Raw genomic sequence first — 24,572 nt, 5'->3', positions numbered from 1 at the left:
AAGTGTATACACATATATATCCATATGTATTTTTTTCAAACTCTATGTCACTAAGTATTACATCACTATCAGAAAAATATCAAATGAGAGTTACTATCCGATTGTGGCAGAAGGAGATATTCTGTGCCATCACAAATATTAACACACGTGACTTATTAATGCACAAACTATCTTGTCCCTGGAAACACAGAGCTACCCTACTATAGACAGCCAGGCTTTCACATGATTACTCTTATAACAGGTTCAAATGCTGCACTGGCCTATTCGGCATGCAAACCATTCAGCAGCAATTGTTCCTGGCACTTTAAAAACTGACTGATATGAACAGAATCCATTATTTGATGCCTCTTAAAAGGAACATAAATCACAACATTCATCTGAGTGTTCTGAAAAATTATTCCTCAAAAACTGACTCTGATCACTAGCTAGACTGATTGCCACTAACGTGTGAATGACCTGCTAAAACATAACACTAAAACTGGCCTTTAACTAGCTATGTCACCTTGGGCAAGTTACTGGACCTCAGATTCACATAAATAAAGTGAGAATATGGAACTGGACAGGAAAAGGAAACTCTAAATTCACTTTCCACTCCAAAAATATTAAATATACTTTACAGTGGGCTTGTGTTAGTAGACATTGCAAAATCTATTTTTAAAAAATACTAGAATAAAAATGACGAAACCTAGTTATAATCTCAGTCCAGAAGTTATTTTTGCATGCTTGGGTCAGTTAAAATCTTTTGGTTTCAGCTTTCACATACACTGAGAATGTTAATCCGATTTATAAAAGTTACCTTTCAACTCTACAATTTCATTCATACTATCATCTTTAATGGATAAGGCTAGGGTAAAAGTAGCAAACTTTCACAAATATAATAGTTTTCCCTGGTACAACCATCAGTCAGTATAAAAACTGTCCTTTGATTTTAGTTTTGCTATTTTTTTTAAAGCACTCTAATGGTTAATTCTTCCGTTCCCCCACCTCCCTCTTTATAGCAATGACTAGAGAATACTGTTCCTTTGGTGGACTCCCAGTTCCTGACTGTCACCAATTTACACCTTTCTTATCATGCTCCATTCATGTGAAACTAGACACATGTCCTGTGTGGAATGTTGATTAAAACAAGCACCTGGAAAGAGCTTTCCAGGGCTATTTGTGATATAGCTAAATGGCCAGCAATTGCTAGGATTAATATATCAAGAAATCTCTATGATCCAACAATAAGCAACTGGATCAATCTTGATCTTTATTCATGAGCAATAAGAATTCAGAATTAGAATTCTATAACCTATATAGCATCTACCAATTTAATAAATGTTAAGGATGCAGGTCAAACACAGATTCAAATATTTAGAGACAATCATAAAGCTAAACACTAACTTATGGAGGAGGTTGCTATCCTGGCTGTACTATTGAAAACATCAACTGGTTAGCAACTCACATGCTGGTCACAGACTAATATTTAAAATATACTCACTGAATAATAAATAGAAGTCTCCCATCCCTCCAGAACAGAATCTATATTTAACAACCAGGAGACTTAAAAAAAAAAACACTCAAATTCCCAAATAAATAAATCTGAAAATATACCTAATAAAAGATAAGAAGTTAAGAAACACAGAGAGTGACTATTTGTTGACAATGCATGGTTACTTACAAACTACTAGTTGCTCTAAATTCCAGGACAGAGATTCTTCATTCAGTTCCTAACGTTCTCAGGAAAAACTGCACAGTGCCGGGAAGGTATTCTTCCTGCCTCAATTACTCTATTCCCTTCCTTCCTTCCTTCCCCCAAATCACTTTAAAAAAAAAAAAAAAAACCCGAAACAAAAACCAAACAAAAAAACCCTCCCAGAAAGCACATGAAAATATATGAAAGCAGAGCAAAATATATTTATCACAGTCTTCATTTACTTGCTCAGTATTTTTTCACCTTTTGATAAACATTAACAACAAAAAGGGCACACTCTATTTCTACTAATTATTCATATCATGCATAATCAGCGATTGAGCTAGAACAAGGAAAGCTTGAGAGATGGTGCTAATTTTGTTGAAGAGAAAAAACAACTTGAGCATACTCTGTAGTGCTAACTCTTGGAAAGAAAATGAAGCTAAAATATCTGGCTTAAAAATTTATTCTTAAGTTTAAAAAATATGCTTTTTTAAAATTTTCACCGACATTGCTTGACAGGATTCCTTTGGTATCACTGTCAAGAGATTTATCTTACTGATTGAGTAATCGTCACTGTTAAGGAGAATTTCTTGTTTATATATTGTTTCTTTAAGGAACATTTAATGTGGCATAGATGTCAAATAAACAAAAAGATGGATGGAGTTTCTTCAACCGCTCTGTTCATTCCAGACAAAATAATGTTAAAAGCAGATCCTGTAATAAATCATGGCCTAGTTGTCAGTCTGGATAGAACTCCTTTGTAGCTACAATGCAAGGTTTGGGAATATTTTTAAGCTATTCAGCACGAACTTGGATGACATTTAAAGAAAATTCCATTGTTTTAGTCACAAGAAAGAAAATTCCTGAAATAAAAACTAAGTATCGTCTTGGTGATTTTCAGAATCCAAAGAACTACAACCCCTTACACTCTGAATAATAAAACTTTATCTTAAGAATATTGTCAAACTAGTAGCTGTTCCCCATTATCATGTTCCTATACTTCAATTACGTTATCCAGACAGCATTGACTCTTTGGATGTTGTAGACATTACTGAACACCAGAAAAATGACAAAATTATGAGGGTCTGTAATGGCTCCATGAACATTCTAGAAGACCCTACCTTGTAAACAGTATGAATGCTGAGGACAACAGCAGCCACTCTTATTTGTGTGGCACTTCCTAAGAGACAGGGATTGGCCAAGTAATACAATACCTGTTAAGTGCTTGAAACGCACACCATCCTTATGAGGAAGGAACTGGTATTAAGAGGGCAAAAGAGATGTGAAACATCATGTAGCATACCCCAGATCACATAGCTACTATCCAGTAGAGCCAAGACTTATTTGAACCCACTTCTGTGTGAATCCAAAGCTCTTAACCACTATAAAATGCAGTTCCTCTACAAAATCTTTATTTAATATAGATTATTATGCATCAAAAGAAACAAAATTCTCAAAAACACAGTGGATAAAAATAGTAGTAAAACAGTAAAATAGCGTTCATTAACGCAATTTAAAATACTGAAGCCCTATAACCTGCTAATTCTAGCCTGGAAAGCCTCTACACCCCTATCCTGAGGTCACTTCTAGTTCTAAAAGCATGGCATTCTTTCTATTGTTTTATCTATACAATTAATAAAATGCTACCTGAATCTTACCTCAAATGCAAAGTCTTTCCATATTGCTAATAGATCAGTGCTCACAAAATATGATAAAAATATGGTTGAATGAAACTGTAAAGTTTCATCTTTAACAGACCCAACCAAGTATATCTACTAACATCATACTCCATCTTAAATCACTTGCAGAATAAGGTGCTTTGTATATGTTTGAAACATCTCTAAGTGTAAGTTACATGTATCCACATGAAAATGGATGTGTGAATATGAACTGCCAAAGAATATATCATAATTGCTCAGATATGAAGCTCAAAAAGTCAATGCGTAGGTTCAAATTCACTAGTGAAACCAACTACAATTATAGAATGAACTGTTTCCTGATATATAAAAATACATTTTTAAAAATCAATCACTGTGCTGATTAAATTTTTAAAAATACTGTGTATCCCTCCAAAATGAATGGAAATTTAAAATCTTAACATAAATTAAACAATATGCTTTGCATCATCTATGTCACTGCCGTCACTATTAACACCTATAATAAAACTTTCATAGTGATTTTAAAGATAGGTAGCGATAAACTAATATTAGGTAAAATAGATATTAGATAAATTTATAGCATTCACATATTAAAAAACATATTTATTGCTTAGTTTTCATTTTAAAATGATGAGAGTTGAAACATTAAATAAGGAAGAAAATGCTTTAAATAATGTCAGCTTCTATAATTAAACTGACTTCTACTATATCTCCATAGACACACTATCTCTGAATTATATTTTAAACATATTTATCTTGGATTTCAGTGAGCACTTCAGCATGAAAAGCATTTTTGCATTTTAGTAAAATTTTATCTTGTTGCATTATTATATTGTTCAATGTTCTATTATTTACACTATTCCCTTATTTCACAAGAGATTTAAAATAGCTCAGTGTTCTTTAGTTAATATAAATGGCTCAAATACATTAATTTTAAATTAAATGGTTTTTATACTTCTTAATTTTTTTAATTAACAGACTTTATATTCTAGAGCAGTTTCACTTTAAGACAAATAGAGCAGAAAAGACAGATTCCCATATACTCCCCTCCACATACACAAATTCCCCTATCAGTAACATTTTGCATTAATGTGTTACATTTGTTAAAATTTATGTACCTTTATTGATGATATTGATACATTATTATTAATTATTAACCTCAGTTTACTTTTGGGTTCACTCTGTGTTCTAAAGTTGTATGGGTTTTGCCAAATGCATAATGTCACATATCTACCATGACTGAGTCATAGGGAATAGTTTCAACATCCTGAAAAATCCCCTGTCCTCCACCTATTCATCTCTTCCTTCTTCCCCCTCCCCCCAAACCTCCAGAAACCACTGAATTTTTTACTATCTCTATAATTTTGTCCTTTCCAGAATGTTATATAGTTGGAATCAGAGTATGGAGGCTTTTCAGATTGGCTTCTTTCACTTAGTATTATGCATTTCTCCATGTCTTTTCTTGGCTTAAGAGATTTTCTTTTTATGACTGATTTAATAGTCTATTGCAGGGGTCCCCAACGCTCAGGCCACAGACCAGTATGGGTCCACAGCCTGTTAGGAACCTGGCCGCACAGCAGGAGGTGAGCAGCAGGGAGGCGAGCAAGCGAAGCTTCATCTGCCACCCCCTGTCGTTCCCCATCGCTGGTTTATTGTATGACTATATGTATGACTATATCAGTGGGTTTTATCCATTCAGCTATTGAAGGACTTCTCGAGTTGCTTCCAAATTTTGGCAACCACGAATAAAACTGCTATAAACATTTGTATGTAGGTTTTTTACTCCTTGGGGTAAACAGGAATGTGATTACTGAATCCTATGTTAAATCTATGTTTAGCTTTGTAACTGCCAGTCTTCTAAAGATGCTGTACTATCTTGCATTCCTTTCATCAGTGAATGAGTGATCCTGTTGTGCCACATCCTCAGTAGCATTTGGTGCTGTCAGTGATTTGGATTTTAGCCATTCTAATAGATGTGTAATGGTGTCTCATTTTTTTAATTTGCAATTCCCTCACGACATATGATTTTGAGTATATTTTCATACAGTTATTTGTCATTTGTAAATCTTCAGTAAGATGTCTGTTCAGGCCTTTTTTAAAAAATTGGGTTGTTTTCTTATTGTTGAGTTTTAGAGTTCTTTGTATATTTTGGATACAAGTCTTTTGTCAGATAGGTGTTTTGCAAAGATTTTATCCCACTCTATGGACTGTCTTTTCACTTCACAGAGCAGAAGTTTTTAAATTCAAATAGTGGCTAACTTATAAATGTCCAGTTTTTCCAGCATCATTTCTTTAAAAAACGATTCTTTTCCATTGAATTACCTGTGCTGCTTTGTCCAGGATCAGTTGACTATACCTGTGTGGGTCTGTTTCTGGGCTCTCTATTCTGTTCCACTGACTGTCTATCTTTTTCCCCCCAATACCACAGTTTTCATTACTGTAATTTTATAGTAAGTCTTGAAGTCAGTCCTTCCCCTTCCTCCTCCTCCTTTTCTTCCTCCTTCTTCAGTGTTGTATTGACTATTCTGAGTCTTTCACATATCCATATAAAATTTAGAATCAACCTGTCAATACCCACAAAATTATTTGCTGAGATTGTGATTGGAATTTCATTGACTACATGGATCAAGCTGGGAAGAGCTGACACCTTAACAATATTGAATATTCCTTTCCATGAACATGGGATATCTATTTCTTTATCAGATTTTTTTTTATTTCTTTCATCAAAGTTTTGTCATCTTCCTCATACAAATATTGTAGAAAATTTTTGGTGCTAAAGTAAATGATATTCCATTTTTTCTTTCAAATTCTAATTTTTCATTGCTGATATTAAAAAAGTAGTCAACATTTTAATGCCAATCTCATATCCAGAAACTTTGTTCTAATTGCTTATTAAGTTCCAGAAAGTGTTTTTCTTTCTTTCCTTTTTTTTGATCAATTTGGGGGATTTTCTACATAGGCAATCATTTTACTTATGAGCAAAGACAATTTTATTTATTCCTTCCCAATCTGTATACTTTTATGTCCTTTTCTTGTCTTGTTGCATTAAGCCAGGACCTCCAGTACAATGCTGAATAGAAATGGTGAGAAGGGACATGTTTCCTTGTTCCTGATCTTAGGGGAAAAATATTTAGTTTCTTATCATTAAGTATGATGCTCTCTGTAGTTTTTATAGATGTTCTTTATCAACTTAAGGAAATTCCCCTGTATTTCTAGTTTGTTGAAAGTTTTTGTCATGAATGGGTATTGTACTTGATTAGCTGCCTTTTCTGCATATATTGATATGGTCAAATGGTTTTTCTCCTTTAGAGCCTGTTGATTTGATAAATTACATTAACTGATTTTCAAATGTTAAACCAGCCTTCCATACCTGGAATATAACCCTCTTGGTCATGGTATCTAATTCTTGTTTACATATTGTTGGCTTTGATTTATAATATTTTGTTGAGGATTTTTGCATCTATGTTCATAAGAGATATTGGTCTATAAGTTCCCTTTCTTATAATGTCTTTGTCTGGTTTTGGTGTGCACTCATTTCATCATCAGACTCTTCCCTGCTACCTAAGCAAATATGTTCACAAATACTATTGGCTAAGTATTACTATACAGATAATAGTGTTGCATGTTTTGTCTCTGATCCAGACCTTTGATAAAAGAAAGCCTCCTAGAGTATCAGGAATGGGGTATCTTGTTTAATTTTTTATTTTCATTTATAAAATGAGACTAGATTGAACCAAAGATGGCTGGTAAGATTCATTACTACCTCTGATGGGTAGTAGCTATCTCTAAGCATGGTGTTAAGGAGGATTCTGAGGCTGTCTGCTTCAGGGAAAGGAAGTTTGACAGATTAGCAATGCTGGTTTTGAGAGTGGTGAGACGACAGCACATAAGCAGTGCATTTGCTGTTCATGAGCAAAGCCACTTATCTTTTATAATTTGATTAAAGGAATAATTCTAATTTACAATGTTTAATAGTAACTGAAAAAACAAAGGTAATGTGAATAAATTTACCAAAAACACTACTTAGTAAAGCTAATTAAATAATTCCTGGAAAATGCTATAGACTAAATGTGTTAACGAATGAGCCAAAGAGGGTTAAGGACTCTAAATAGTTTCACATTGCTTTGGAAGTCAGTATTTTTCAGTGATTTAATTGGCTGGATGTAAAATAAGAATGGCATTTGTTATCTGTAAGTCTTTGGCCAAAAACTGCTTTATTTTCGAAGGGTGCCAAAACTTACTAGGGTGGTTTTCCAATCTGATAAAGAATAAAAAGCCCTCTAAAATCCTTATAAAACAGTAAATGCAGATGGAACAATGGATTTGTTTGGGAGAAGTCTTTCTTAAAAATAACTTCATGGAGTAAAGGAAAAGGTGATATACAAGAATCAAAATTTCACAAAGATTCACAGTGGCAACCCACGTGACTGTGACAGGCTTATGAAATAGAAACTGTCTGTGACAGGCAGAGGGATTTGCCTCCTGCTTTTCATAATCACTGAAACTCTACTTTCCAAGGTCAAGTCCTGCAAAATAACTCAGAACACTGACCATCAACTGATTTCAGTTCCACCATGTGCCTGAGATTCATACTCCTTTCACTCCCTTTCTTCCCTTTCAGAATAATGTTCAGCGTGGCATGAAAGAAAAGCAGCAGTTTTGGAAATATTTTCACCTCTCATCCTTAAGTGAGGAAGTAGAGTTGTTTCATTTCTGATTTTGTTCTTGTGTTGGTTAGGTTTTGCTTTTGTGTTTGTTGGTTGGTTGGTTCCAGGCCACCAACTGGGGGGTTTTCATTCTGGGATAAGTAAGCAGGGCAGAAGACAGACAAAGTGATTTTCAGTTCAGTCTGTGCATTAAAATCACCTGGGGGAGCTTTTTAAAAATGCCACTAAACAGGATCCACATGCATACATGCTGAAGTAATTGATCTGACGTGAGGCTGATGCATCGGTATTTTTTAAAGGGCACTGTGGGTTGAGAATCCATGTCCCACAAGGAGAGCTGTTCACAACTTTAAGAAATCACTCACTAGAGTTGGTGACAGTATTAAAGAATGAGGAAACTAAACATTTTTTCTAAAAAATCTTCCCCATCACAGCTTTGGTGAAGTTATTCTACTTTCGGTTAGCCTGTGCTCGTGAAAGAAATATACAGACCAGATAAGAATTTCATGCACTAGAAAAGATAACTTAGACAAAAATCAATCTGACCTGCCACCACTGCCTTTTATCACCTAACTCCAAACACCAACAGCCCCATTACTATGTATCCTTTGATGATTTCACCTTTGAGAGGAACTAATCGCATATTCTATTGATAACAGAAAATCTCCTACAAAGTAATGATATGGATAAATTTATAGAGGAAATCAATAGTGAATTTTTCTGCAATTTTCCCCCCAAATGACAGCATAAACTGATAGAAATAAGTTATTACAATTGGTAAACTCTTTCAAAATTTATATTTACTATGCCAATACAGGTAGTCACTTTATTTAGTTATACAGAACAAAGAGCTACAATTTACAGCTCCATCATCCAGTTGTATTGATTGAGATGATTTGTTACTCAGGAATCAAACATTTCAGTAGACATTAGTAAACATTATCAAACACATGTTATAGTCATTGTGCATGGATTAATAATGTCTGCTTTTTAAATAACAAGTTAAAATCATCTCATATATTTAATATGGTGTTGAACTTTGATGGTTGAGTCAACTCATTTTTTGCTAGAATGCTGATCTACTTGGCTCTACGCACAGATTCACTACAATTACTAATTTCAGCACTAATGACATACAAATTTTTCTAGGTGGGCATTCTGGTCAGGCAAGCACCTATTTGCTGCTTGTATTTCTAAGGATACAAATTAACCAATACAGGTCCTGAAAAAAGAATATAATCTCAAACTGCTTATTATCCAAATTTATCTAAAGTTTAGTAATATCTTTGGAGGATTTTATGAATGACAAGCAGTCTGTCCATTCTTCTATATAGTCTGAGGTTTATCCTTTTAAAAAGCCAAGTCGCCAGAAAGCAAGGTATTGAATACTTACACCATTTTGATTAAACTAGGGATAGCATTACTGTAACTGAAAAGTACATATGTATCTTACTATGAGGGTTCTCTTGGAGTGTTACCCCATAAGAGGCTCTGAGTACATATTTGTCAGGGGAGGGGAGGGGAGGGGAAGATGGAGGAGAGAAGGGGAGATGGTTCTAAAAGAAAGAACCTCATGAAATGGACTTTTTCACTTGCTGTTTAAAGGAACACTGCTCAACACTGTATTTTCCCTTTATAATGACACAAACGCAAAATTTCTCGTGAAGTTCAGCTTTGGCTAATAAGAGAAACCACAATTTTTAGCTCATGAAAAGTTTCATGACCATGTTTTGCACTTCACTTTTTCCATCCGAAAGCCTCAAACCTATACGTCTACTTTAATTTATGTTTACATCTTAATACATTCTAGTCTATGGTTACTTTATATCTCATATTTAACATTTATATTTATTTATCACAGACCCTATCGAATCTTTAAGTAAAAGAAAGTAAAATCTTTTCTCTCTGAACTCATTTATTGTAATTAGTCATCTCAATTACAAACGTATACAAAGATATAATATAAACCCTAAAACCAAACTACAATGCATACAGGATTCATGACTCATGTATTTATTTCTAAACAACGCAAAGTTAACAATTTAATATGAATTTTCACACACTGTTCATACTTAAGCTAAATTTATAAAGGGCATTTACAAGTAAAGATTTTGGATATAGAATAGTAAATGTCATATAATTACCCAGCATGTTCGAACAGATTAAAATATTACCCTGTCTTTCTACTGTCAAATAAATATGGAATTCCCTGTGTGGGGGCTTATCATCAAACCAAATGCTTTACACTCGGTGTGAAAATCACAATGGTCAACGATCAAGCTGCTACTTCTGATGACAAACATGATGAGATATCATCTTGTTCAATATATGCTTATATAGCCTACTTGACATGTAGGCTAATAAAAAAATATGAAGTTGTAGTATTTATTTTGTTTCTTGTACAACATAAGGCTCCTTATAGGGATGATCAAAATAGCCAGTACCGTTGACTGAAAATACAGTCAACTCTATTACCTGGAGACAGATTAACTGGTTTGCAGCATGACTATAGTAAAATCGTAGCAGCATGCATTGTATTTGTAAGAGGTTTTAAATCACTATGCATCAGTGACTGTATATAAACATGAGAGGATTTCTATTTTCAGCTACATAATAACATTGTCTCTACACAACACTGTATGTACTGCATTGTGTCCACTGCACTGTTATCCATTCAACAGCCATTTGTTCAGTATTTACTATGTACCAAGTACTGTATTAGGGAATTCCACCTCATTAATCAGACCTAATCTCTTGTCTACACTTCTCTTTCAAGGCAGAAATAAGGGAGGGTATGTGGTCAACTTCTTGTGAGTTGGCTGTAGTTCTGAGATGCAAAATCTAAAGAGGAACAGACACTTGGCACTATGAAACAAACTCCAGTAGGTCTGTACGTGTGGAATTAACTTCTCCCCCACCTCGCTCCTCATCCTGTTTTTCTTCCTTTGCTTCCCTTCTCAGAAAAAGCCTGAACCTGGCAGTCTTACTTGCCTCCTTATCCTTCAGTCTCCAAGTTAATAATCACCATGCCCTGACAATAACTAGATGTTCCTTAAATGTGTACACTTCCCTCCATCCCCTTTCCCCTTCTACGCCTTTACCACTACCTTAGCTCAGACCTCCAACATCTCAAAGCACAGTGACAGTTTCATAGTGGACACTCAAATATTTGGTAAAACATTTGAATAAGGCAGCTTCGGTCAGATGCCTTCTAAGACACTGAGGTAAGCTAGGAGAAGGACACACCAAAATCAGCCTGAACTCTTTTCTCTTTTGAGCAACTACTTCAAACATGTCAGTAGCAAGGAGTTATCTTTGACCCCTCCCTTTTTCCTTCACCATTCCCATCTATCTTCACAGCTCCATTTCCTCTGGCATCTTCCCAGGTCACATGACACAGGTCAGCCCATCACCGAGTCTATCCCCACTATACCCCCCACCCCCAACCCAGCGCTGTCCAATAGAACTTCCAGCAATGATGGAAATGTGCCATATTTGCTGCCAGCATGTATGGACACTGACTCACTTGAAACATGGTAAGTGTGAGGAATTAAATTTTTAATTTTATTTAAATAGTAATTGATTTAAATTTAAATATGTATGGCTAATGGTGACAGTACTGGGAAGTCCAGCTTACCTTTCTTCCATACTGCTGTTAGAATTATCTTCCTGGAAGACAGATGATAATATCACTTGACTTACAGAAGTAACATGTCTCCATAAAACCTTCAGTATAAGGTGTGACATTTGAAGCTCTTCACCATCTAGACCCATTTACTATCACATTTCCATTTTCTCCACTCCTCTTCCATCCAGGCTCCAACTGTGCCATGATATAACCCTTAATGTGAACTGTTGACGCTTGCTTAGAATGCCCTTTCCTCTCAGGGAACATCCACTCATCCTTCCAGATCCAGCTCAAATTCCTGATCCTCTCTGAGTGTGAAACTGCCCTTCCTTAGCCAAGCTAGCCACTCTCTCTTAACTCTGCTGCCATAACTTTAGTATAGAGTGCCATTAAAATATCTAAGCATAATTAATGGCTTACATGTGAAAAATATGAGTCCCATTATCCCAGGTAAATATTAATCACATACATTAAATGAGATGATCAGGTCAAGCATTTGGCATGGGATAAGTAAGCATTCTATAAATGTGCAGTCTTATGAATCACATCGTAATACTTGCTAGGAATCTTAACTGAACACAGCAGGCTAAGAAAAGCAAGGAGAGGAAAATAAAAAGATGGAGATGGGAGAGGGGAAAAGCTCACAAGTCACCGATACCAACAGAAAGCATAAGCCAGGGAAATTGTGTAAGAAAAGCCATGAAAGCATGAAGAGATCAACTATTCAGTAAACCCATAGCTAAAGCTGAACTTGTTTCTCACCTTCCAATCTAACCGGTAATCGCAATAATCAAATTCCTTAATCAGGGAGCGTAGATGTTACGAGGTCAAGAACAAGAGAAAGCTTTTCTTGTGATGTGTAACTGAGAAGAATTTGTTGTAAGCTGATCAATAAAGCACCGTTACTATGGCCCACTTCTTAAGACAGAGAGCTCTGTTATATACAACACTGAATACATTTGCTGTAAGAAAATTTAAACTATGGAAGAACCTGGAAGAAAAAAAATCTCTAAACTTACTCAATTTTCATCTCCTCTAAAATTATATTTAGATAGAAACATTTCAAACTAATAACATCTGAGTTATGTCTATTCCTAATATAATGATTTCCCCTTTATATAAAGCAGTCTCACTTTTCTCTCCCTTTAGTCAGCTTTCAAAAAAGAAAAATGCAAAGAAATATTTAAATAGTTAAAGGTAAAGATTTTAGTGGCAATTCCAAGCAATGCTCAATATATATACTGTCATATGCACGTATTTATATTGAATGAATATTAGGTTTAAATAATATTTTGATGTTCCATTTCATCAGTTCGAGAAAGCACAGGTTTACAACATAATTTTGCAGTTAAACAAAATTCTTCAGTTGAATTTGCAGATCAGAGAAAATTAACATTTGGATTTACTTCAGAGGCTGAGTTGAGCTCAGTTCACTCTGGGTTTGGGTTGATGGTTCAGTTTAAGTTCTTGACAATGAGCACATCAAAATAAAAAATAAGTAATGTAATCAGGGCTGACATTTAAGAATAAGTGTTCAGGCAAATTATATGTTCTGAAAAAACAAACTCACTTTACAGAGAGAGCTAAGGTTAAATCCGAAGGTTTGAGCATTCCGGGAGCCAGCGTTCATGTAGTTTCCCATTAGCAACACAAGTTCCAGCAACTTGCTAAAGCTCCTGCTCTTCTTTATCTCTTCGCAGGCAGTACTGACAGCCATGATGTCAGGTTTGATGTTGTTCACCTGCTCTTCAAACTGAAGCTTAAAGAGAATAGCACTGAGCCGTGGCCGTAGTCTCTTCACATTGCTCATCTGATTGAAAAGAAAATAGCAGATTTCCTTTAAAATGCATGGTACACTTTAGAACTGTGCGGCTGCAAGTAATCTGGGATGATTTATTGGTATGACAGTATGGAAAAAGCAATATGTCCCCTGAAACTGATAGCAGGAAGAGAGAAAAGCCCTGCGTGTTTTTGTGAGGAATCCTGAGTCATCACTCAAAGAAAACATTAAAAATTTAGATGCTCGATGAAAAGAGAGCTTTACTTAAATGACAAAGTTTAAGAAATAAAGTACATATATCTTTTTTTTTAAAAAACTGAATTTTTAAAAGGTAACAGGATACAGAGGCAACAAATTACAAAGCATTCATAGCACTGCTTTAATTTTTGTTCAATACTGAAATATGCTGGGTCATGTTTAAAACATATTCAGAAAGGTCTAAAGAGGGTTTGTTTCCTCAAATAGCAATTGATGTCCACAGGAGCCCTGCTGACTAACAGTATGTGTTAGATTGAAGGAGAGTAAATAGGTCCCAATCTGTACTAAATTGACTTTCTTCAGAAACACAGGACAGCAGAATGACTCCTGACACATGCTAAATTAGCAGAGTCAGAGTTAGAAAACATGAGCAGAGCAGGAGACAGAAGCCGTGCAAAGCCACAGGTCTACCACGTGCCAGGTTAGCCCCGTTTGGGACTCTGCGTTTCCTTACTGGGTATAAAGGTGGTTGAAAATGTTGAAAGAACAAAAGGGCTAGAGGGTCAGCAACTTCTTGCCTTAAATTTACCCCAGAACCATGTGCTAGCAACACACGTGAGGGGGTAGAGCCTGAAGGCTGGAGACATACCACATTTAAGTTACATGTGAATTCCTTGACCAAACATGTTAGGAATTTGAGACTTAGATTGATGGGGCAGCAGTGGTAAAACAGGTGAACTTCAACAACGATTATAAACATCAAAAGCACTTTGAGGCAAGGTCAGAAAAAAAAAAAACAGTGACAGAACATGATAGGATCAAAATAGGGAATAGTTCTGTTAATCACTGACCCTCAAGGAAAAGCTAAAAAACAATGCCAGATGAAGCTTATAGGATTTCTGTTAAAAACTAACTGCTCATAATATAACGATTGTTATTTAAAATAAACCGTACCATACAAAAGCCTGAACTTATTAGATTCCAATAGGATACTACAGGCACTGCTTTAATGACTTAACAACATAACCCAGTTTACTCATCTAACAAAATCGGAGCAATAAAGAGCTCTCAGTAGATACCTCTGAGAGAATATCTTCAGAGGAACCAAGTTCTTACAGTCACTAAATAGTTTCTCAGCAAATAATATATCTAATTTACATACAGCATTCTCCCCAGCAACTTGACGTGTTAAATGCTTATGTGTATGCAACCAAGACTCCAAGAGCTCAACTAATATAATTAGTAAGAAGTCTCCTCTACAAAGTATTCTAAGGAATGTCTTAAAATTCCTTGAATTCAAGAAACATCTTCAAAATCCCATCTAGAGAAAATAAAATTTTTTCTCCTAGAACAGCGTAAAGAAACTATAAGCTCAAAAATGACATTTTTTAAAGTACAAAGAAACATTACTAACAATGGTTTTATAAAATATATTTTAGTAATATAAAAATTTATGAAAGACAAAGTGAGACCTTATTAGAATACCAATTCTTAGTGGGCATGAATCATTGTTTGGACATTGTATGTCTAGCACACAAAGTAGAGGTAAGCAGTGATTACTTCTGATAAAGTCATTTCACTTGTTTTAAAATGCTCCCAAATGGACTCACTTACCTGGAACTTGTACCCTTACTTAAATATTACAAATGTAATATTTGTACACATTCATATTATACTGGACCAAGGCTGTACCATGCTCTGTTACATTTAATTTATCCTTTAGAATACTAAGACATATAAGGGAACACTCACATGAGCTCATACAGTTATGGCCATTCAGAAGGTGTATGATGGGCCCACAGCATCTCTGCTTTCAGCCTATGCCCTCATTCATGATTATGAAATCAGGTATTAGGTACTTTGCAATAACAAGAGAAGAATTCTCCAGTACCCCATGCAAAACATTAGTATTGCAAAATATATTAATTTTAACATATATTAATGTACTACTTCATGTGCAAAGAGAAAAAAGACTACTTAAATGTCTACATTAAACTACCCTGGGGCTTCCCTGGTGGCGCAGTGGTTGAGAGTCCGCCTGCCGATGCAGAGGACCCGGGTTCGTGTCCCGGTCTGGGAAGATCCCACATGCCGTGGAGCGGCTAGGCCCGTGAGCCACGGCCGCTGAGCCTGCGCGTCCAGAGCCTGTGCTCCGCAACAGGAGAGGCCACAACAGTGAGAGGCCCGCATACCGCAAAAAAAAAAAAACTACCCCGAAGTATGTTAAAGCTTTCCTGCTGACAAGCTAACCATATGTAGCCAGTACAAAGTAATTAATTTTCCTAGAAAAATATAACCTAGATTTGTATGAGTAATGAGTCTACCTGGCACTAGGGACAGGTACCTTGAAAAAATAGAGTCTGTGATGTAATGCAGAACAAAGTGCTATGAGTTTATCAAATACCCTGACAAAGCCAAGTCAGGAAAGGTAACCTAAACAGATTTTTGAACACCTTTTTAAGTTAGATGTCCTTTTCATATTGTTCTTTCTTCCAAATTTTGAAAAGTGAGTATTTTGGCTGATAAGAAACAAATGCATTTTAGTGAACAAAATTACTGCACTGGAAAGGAATTTGAGAGATCACCAGAACTAGATCCTGTCCAGGGTCTACCATTTAGCCTACACTAATCCCCTAGGCCAAATGGCTGCCCCTTTTATTTTAAAAACAACAACAACAAAAAAAAGTCAATGAAAGCTAATGTTCTAAGATCTTGTAATCTGTGAAGATAATCGCAGAGTTATTTTTCTCACTGGGCAAATCAAATTCTATTTCTTCAGATGGGATCAAAGAAAAAAGGTAAAAAAAGGGAAAATATATATATATTTTTTAAATCCTGAAGAATGTTTCTTCACCCCCTCACATATTCTATCAACACTAGACATTTGCTGGGACTTCCCTGGTGGTCTAGTGGTTAAGAGTCGGCCTTCCAATGCAGGGGACGTGGGTTTGATCCCTGTTCAGGGAACTGGGATCCCAAGTGCCACAGGGCAACTAAGCCTGTGCACTGTGGAGCCTGCGTGCCACACTGGGGAGCCCACGCCTCTGGAGCCCACGCGCCACAACTAAGACCCGATGCAGCCAAATGAATAAATATTTAAAAAAAAAAAACCACTGGACATTTGCATTCTGTTTGCTTGCCCAAGAATCTAGAACTATTGACTTGTCTGCCAAAGACTAGACTGAATGCATAAATGGAGAGCTATGATGCTCAAATAATATTCTCAATGGTAACAGAAAGTCATTAAAAAAGAGATGAAGAAAGGAAGGGTTACTGCCAAAGTTTAACTGTAAGATAGTTAATAATTAGAATGTTAGAAGAAATTAGAATTCATTTTTACAGAGGTATCCTTTACATTTATTAGTACAGAGTCCTAGCAATGTAAACACATAGCACCAAAATCTGACAATAATGAGTTATAGTCTGAAGACCAACCTAAAGGCATAAAAAAGAAAGTAAAAATATTTTGGTTTTATTACTATTTTTTGAAAGCAGGCAGCAGTACTCCGGCAACCACCCCATCACACCACTGCAGATGTCATGTGCCTGAATGAAAACACCTTAAGAACAGTGACTGGATAAAATCAACAAACAATATCCAGAACACTAAGGGTAATTTTTATTTCAAAATTTTGTTTGTTGGCAATATACACATTGTTGGAGCAGGTACAAAGTAAGATGAAAAGACCTTGAGAAAATCTGTGAACCAACAAGCATTGACTGGGTGCCCATCAGTGCTGCGAAAGGCACAGAAGTGGTAGTTGCTGCCCTTATATCACTGAATTCTTTCCATCTGTCTTAAAGGGCAAAAAGGAGAAAAAGTCTTCAGGGAGATGTACTCTTCCATAATCTCACTATCGTTATCTTTTTCTCATATAATTTTAAGTTTATCCATTATTTCACAGGGGGAAAAAACAGAATCCATCTGACATTTTTATACCAACTACATTTAACACTATATCCTCTTTATTCAGTTTCTTTTATAAATATGAGATTTTCAGGAGCCAACTTATTCAAAACTTGTTGGGTTTTCCCCCACTTCTTGCCTGCAGCCTTGTGTAGGCGCACCTCAAAAGAAATTTGAGAACATCCTCTATATCTTCATTATTCTTCCCTAAAGTTGTGCTAAGACTAATTAATCATTCAACTTTCCTTCTAATACAAGTAACCTGCTGATTGAAAAGCTACTAGCTTGAGTCTTAATTGATTTACTACTCTAAACCTTTACGTTATACATGTTGTAAATACATAATTATAAGGAATAATGGGACGGCGTTTCTGTAAGGTTAAATGACTCCTTCAAGGGCACAGGGACAGTAGGGCATGAGCCTAGAGCTAACTTGCTGCCAACTAACTGTGCATGCCACTCAGAGAATCACAATGTGGAAATTAATAACCGCAACTTAAAAGCCACCTGATACTCAAACTATCAATACTTCTACTATGTTTTCCTATGAGTAGGAAGAGACTTTAATTTCCCCATGGTAGTTATCAGATAAATCACTATGAAGACAGGTTGACCCTGCTGTGAGCTCTGCCTGCTACTACTTGATATTTCTTTCCTTTCTTCTTGGTATACCTAACTACCCCTGTATGTTTCCAGATCCACTTTTGTTGTCCCATTACACTGCACTCTCCACTCTTATTTCCATATTTGCTAATTCTCCCACTCCCCGTAAGAGAGGTGTGAGAAGCAAAGAGACTGTGAAAAAACGAGTGCATCTTTGTGAAAGACAAGACTAGAGAAAACGACAAAGGGTTGAGGGAGAAAAGTGACATCTGAGAAAGGAAGGTGATCTAACAACAGGCTTAAGACACTTAGGAAAAAGTTTTGAACTTGATTTTTCTAATTAAACTATATGAAAAATGTCTTCCCTTTACTGTTAGCTGGCCAATATTTTCATAATCTCCAGAATTCTCAGAAAAAAAAGTTCATTTCACTTTGGGAAAGGCATCAAAAACATAGCTATTCAAATGCCTTATGCCTGGGTAGTGCTTAGAATATCAAGAGTATTTTTAAAATAAATGTGCTCTTATGATAATAAAACTCATAAGCTAAAATTGTTTTTTTTAAAACTACAAAACAGCAAAGTACATTTTTTGTACTTTGCTGTGGCAAAGTCGCATTTTTTTTTTTTTTTTTTTGCGGTACGCAGGCCTCTCACTGCTGTGGCCTCTCCCGTTGCAGAGCACAGGCTCTGGACGCACAGGCTCAGCGGCCATGGCTCACAGGCCCAGTCACTCTGCGGCATATGAGATCCTCCCAGACAGGGGCACGAACCCGTGTCCCCTGCATCGGCAGGCGGACTCTCAACCACTGCGCCACCAGCGAAGCCCCAAAGTCGCATTTTTTACATTTTTCCAAAGGAGCAAGGTAAAGCCAAGAATTATACAAAAAGAAAAAAAAAATTAAAAGGATAAAATGTATATTCCTCCAGGTAGTCAAGAAATAGACAATTAGCTATAGACATCAGATATGCTTTCTCTTTGTCTACAAATGCTTATCAATTCTGGACCACGAAGGATTTCACAGGAGGTCCAAATGAGTTCCACAGATACTCAGGATCTGAAAGTGGTAAAGTTAGAGAGCGAGAGACTTCTTATTTAATTTGGCAGTCTTAGCAAACACTCAACACATAAGTTTCATATCTGATGAATTAAAAAGCTGGCATAAAACCCAGAACCTTTCTGGTGTCTTAAATTCATTCATGTCTGCTTCCAGACAATCCCCACCCTAACATAGGAAACCAATGTTTTGATTGCTATCACTATAACTAAGTTTTGCCTGTTCTTGAAATTTATATAAATGAAACTTTCAGGAAACACTTTTGGTGTCTGGCTTCTTTCACTCAATAAAATGACTTTGAGATTCACACACATGTTAGTATGATTGAGTACTGTGTTCCTTTTTATTAATATTTCATTGCAAGAATGAGCAATATTTCATTGCAAGAATACACCAAAATTTGTTTAGCCTCTTTCCTAAACCAAAGCGTTGATGGACTTTTTGGTTTCTTCCCAGTTTGGCACTGTGTAGTGGGTTGGAATGAATAGGCATTGGAAGGATAAGTCCTAAACCAGGTATCTGTGAAGGTGACCTTATGTAGAAATAGGGTCTTTACAGATGTAATTAAGTTAAAGATTTCCAGGTGAGATCATGCAGGATTCAGGGAGATCCCTAAATCTAATGCCATGTCATTTTACAAGAAAGGAGAGAGAAAGTCACACACAGGAGGAGGCAACATGAAGACTGTGAAGATGGAGGCAGAGACTGGAGTGATGCTAAAAGTCAAGAAATACCAAAGGCTACAAGCAGCTACCAGATGCTAAGGGAGAGGCATGGAACAGATTCTTCCTCAGAGTCTCCAGAAGGAACCAACCCTGCCAACAGCTTGATGTAGGACTTTTGGTCTCCAGAAATATGACAGAATAAATTACTGTTGTTTTAAATCACTAACGTTGTGGACATTTGTTATGGCAGCCCAGGGAAACTAATACAGGAGATTATGAATATTCTTGTATGAGTCTTTTCATTTCCATTAAATAGTATAGTGTAAATGCATACTTAACCTTACAATAAATTGTCAAACTTTTTACAAAGTGGCTTATGACACTTTACGCCCCCTTTGCCAATGTTATGCTTTATTCTTGAAGCTTTTATCTTTGCACATTTAGGTCTATATTCCATCCCTCATTAACTGTTCTGCGTGGTGTGATGAAGGAGTTGAGATTCATTTTAGTCAATAGAATATCCAAGTTTCGCAGCATCATTTGGTACAAAGAAGTTCCTTTCTCTACTCACTAGCCTTAAAGTCTTTGTTGAAAAATCAATTGATGGTATCTTTGTAAATCTATTTCTATACTTTTGAGAAAAACACTTATATATCCTTAAACCAAAACCTTACTGTCTTGATATCAAATCAGTAGTCTAGGTCCTCCAAGTTTGTTTTTCAAAATTGATTTTGTCCATTCCAGGTCCTTTGCATGCCATATGAATTTTTGTGATATCTTGTCAGTTACTATTATAAGACCTGCTGGGATTGATTGAGAATGTGTATCGTATGTGTATTAAGAATCTATAGATCATTTGAGGGAAAAATGAGATCTTAACAAATTGAGTCTTCCACTCCAGGAGCATGGTATGTATCACCATTTATTTACAACTTCTTCAAGTTCCCTCACCAATAATTTGTAGTTTGCAGTGTAGAAAATTTGCGTATGTTCAGGGAAATGCATCCTTAAGTATTTTGCATTTTTTGATGCTATTGAAAACAGTACTATTTTTATTTTGCTTTCCGATATATCATTGCTTATAGAGAAAAATACAACTGATTTTGGTACAGTGACTATTTTGTGACCTTCTAACAAAGTTTACTACAGATTCCTTATGTATTTACATAGATAATAAGTTCACTTACATCATTTCCAATGTACAGGCCTTTTATCTCATTTTTTTTTATTACACAAGTTAGAACATATATTATAATGCAGAAAAGTGATAAATCCTTGCCTGGTTTCCAATCATAAATGACAAAGAATTTAATCTTTCCCAACTAAGTATGAGGATAGCTCCATGTCTTCTATAGATGTCCTTTATCAGGTTGAGAAACTTTCCTTCTTTTTCTACTTGCTAAGAGTTTTCATATATCATAAACAAGATACAATTCTGTCAAATGCTTTTTATTTTGTATCTAGATAATTATATGATTTTTCTCCCTATTTTCTGATAATATGGTCAACTACATTAATTTTTAAATGTTAAACCAACCTTGCACAGCTTGGTAATGACACACTCTCCTTTTTAGGCATTGCACTATTTGATACAAAAATATTTTGACAATTTTTGTATATATGTTTATGTATGATATGAGTCTCTAATTTTCTGTAGTAGATTCCGTTCTTTGATTCCTGATGGAAATATGAGAATTTAGTTTTCTTTTTCAGTGCTTTCATTTTCATTAAGTTTAAAATTATTTCTTCTTTGACCCATAAATAATTTAAAACTATGTTATCCAATTTTCAAACAGTGAGAAATGTTCTATTATTGTTGTTGTCCAATTTAATTCCAATTTACATAGAAAACATACTCTACAAGATTTCACTCTTTTGAAAATTGCTGAGACTTATTTTATGTTCCCATATAGTCTACCTTGGTGAATGTTCCATGTGTATTTGAAACGAATGTATATTCTGCAGTTATATGGGCAATGTTCTATAAATACCAATTAGAACAAGCTGGTTGATAAAACTGTCTTGATTTTCTAATTATTTACTGATTTGTTTCTTGATCTACTTTTTCAAGAATTTACTGAAAGGGGGCATTAAAGTCTCATTATGATTGTGAAGTTATCTATTTCTCCATTTACTTCTACAGGTTTTGCTTCATGAATTTTAATGTTCTTTATTAGGTGCATGCATATTTAAGATGATTGTTTCTTGTAAATTACTCCTTGTATCCTTGTGTAATACCTCTATTTCTTATATGATTTGTCTTGAAATATACATTCTCTGAAATATACAAAGCTATGCTACTTTTCTTATTGTCTAGTATCTGTTTTCCATTTGTCCTTTCTGCTTTTTACCTCTCTTTTATCCCTTCCTGCTTTTGTGTTTATCAAGCAATTTTTAGTATTCCATTTTATTTCTTCTACTGGCTTCTTAACTATATCTCTTTACTATATTTTCCTGGTTGCTCTAGGACTACCAATATGCCTCTTTATGTAGTCTACTTAGAGTGACTATTAAGTCAGTATTGTGCCTGTTCATAGGTTTCATTTCCTGCCTCCCCCTTCCAGCATTTCACTCACACTTCCCACCTTCTGGCATTTCATGTGTGTTATAATGTTACAACAGCATAATTTCATTTGTCCTACCCAATCATTTGTGCTACTATCATATCTTTTACTTCTATATACATATAAACCTCATCCTGCAATGTTATGTTTTTAATTATTAGTTTTAAGTAAATTATGAGAAGAAAGAAAACATAGTTCGTTGATTATTTCACATGGTTTCCATTCCTTTTTGTGGATATCACTTTTCATTTAGTATCATTTCCATTTGGCCTGCAGGACAACTTTCGCATTTCTTGTAGGGCAGGTCTGATGGTCACAAACTCTCTGTTTTCACAGAACTAAAAATGTATTTATTTTACCCTATTTTGGGAAGGGTATCTACTAAAGAGATAATTTTGAGTTTACAGAGTTTCTTTATTTCAACATTTAAAATATACCCTAATGTTGACTTCTGCTTTCCATTATTTCTGCAAGGGCAGCTAAATCTCTCTCCTCGTTTTCTTACATGTTTTCCCCTCCTCAAATCACTTTCATGACTTTGTCTTTGTCTTTCAGCAGTTTGACTAGAATGTGCCAAAATGTCTTTCTCTTTATATTTATCCTGACTGGGTTTTGCTGAGGTTCCTGAACCATAAGTTTATATTTTCCACTCAATTTGGCATTTCTTGGCCCGTATTTCTTCAAATATTTTGCCAGCCACAATCTCACTTTCTTCTTTTGGGACTACAATTACAGGTGTTTTAGACTGTTTATCTCCAATATACTATTAACCCATATACTGAATATTTTAATTCAGTTATTGAACTTTTCAGTTTGAGAATTCCCATATGGCAAATTTTTATAGTTTTCATTTCCCTGCAAAGATTCCTTAATTAAGATCATGTTTTCCTTCAATTCTTAAAAGATAATTTGCTTTAGTTCTTTGAACATATTTATAATATGCACATTAAAGTCTTTGCATTTGAAATCTAAAACCTGGGCTGTCTTGTTTATTTGACTGTTTTTTACAATACATCCCATTTTATTAATCTTTACTTCTTAATGAAATGATGAAATGTTATAACCACTCTTGAGTTGTAATATTCCTTTGAAGAACGTTCCTTCTTGTTTTAGCAGGCAAATCAGTCATTGGGTGATCACCTTAAATTTCTCAGTAGGCTTATTTAGAGGCTTAATAGGCTTGAGCTCACACTTTGTTAGTGTGGCTCTGCGGAAAGTGGGAGTTGTTTCTCTAGCCCCTCTAACTTGGTAGGACTCATTCTTCCCAGAGAAGCCTGTAGACTTGATTATAGGTTTTCTTAGGGTGAGTCTAGAGTAGGTACTCCTTTAGGATGTTGGTCTTCTTTCCTAAGGTATAACCTTTCCAGTTGTTTGAGTGAATACCAAGTAAGTTAATGAGGTGTCAAGAAGCTATCTCTATTCTGGCAGGGCCAGAACTCCAACGCCTCCTAGGAGTGTAGACCCCTAGTATCTCTCTTCTACTCTCACTGTGCAGCAGGTGCTATCTGGCAAATCTTGATCAGTATATGAACAGCTCAGCCTCCAGGCACAGACTCCAGGGAGACTCCCACATGGAAAACTGGAGTCCCTTTCTGCACAGTTCATTCCCCTATAATGGCCTGCCCTGTTTCAGCTGCTATAAATTCTGATCCCTGCTTCCACGCTCCAGAGAAAACCACACTTTCTGCTCAAACCCCAGCTCTCTGTGCTATTATCGGAAAACTTTCGCCAGATCAAAAGCTGGGCGTTCACAAGTTCATGCGGTTTCTATTCTCCCAAAGCTTGCAGTTTTCTTCTACTGGTTGTCTATGGCCTTAAGATGGAGGACCTGAATATTTTATCCATTTTATCATTGTTAGTGGTTTACCCAGCTTTTTAAAAATGTATTCCTAAGTATTTTATAGTTTTGTTACTGTAAATGGAATTTTAAAACCTTTTTATTACAATTTCAGTTTTAAGAATACAAAAAATTCTTTACCCAGATTAACCAAGTGTTTCCATTTTGTATCATTTGCTCCATCATATTCTCTCTCTTCGTCTTCACATATATGTATTATAAAGGAAATACATATGTGTATACATACTATAATATAATACATAAATATTTAGCTAAGGTTATATCCACCAGTTTTTCCAATCAATGTAAAGTTACAACATATTCCCTATATAAT

The 24,572-nt window shown here is 35.4% G+C and overlaps 1 protein-coding gene across 5 annotated transcripts in view; it reads right to left on the bottom strand.

The window, feature by feature from the left end:
• The window catches only part of DIAPH3 (diaphanous related formin 3), a 548,620-nt gene that overhangs the window by 242,792 nt on the left and 281,256 nt on the right, over window positions 1-24,572 (bottom strand). For all 5 annotated transcript variants that reach the window (XM_029210108.1, XM_029210109.1, XM_029210110.1 and 2 more), the window contains one exon: window positions 13,199-13,438. In XM_029210108.1, coding sequence (XP_029065941.1) covers window positions 13,199-13,438 — 240 coding nt within the window. The remainder of the gene's footprint in view (window positions 1-13,198; window positions 13,439-24,572) is intronic.

This window comes from Monodon monoceros, unplaced genomic scaffold (assembly GCF_005190385.1).
Source record: "Monodon monoceros isolate NGI ecotype Baffin Bay Population unplaced genomic scaffold, NGI_Narwhal_1 Super_Scaffold_8, whole genome shotgun sequence".
NCBI lineage: Eukaryota > Metazoa > Chordata > Mammalia > Artiodactyla > Monodontidae > Monodon > Monodon monoceros.
The sequence above is the reverse complement of the archived record's forward strand: the minus strand, read 5'-3'. Positions and strand labels throughout refer to the sequence as shown.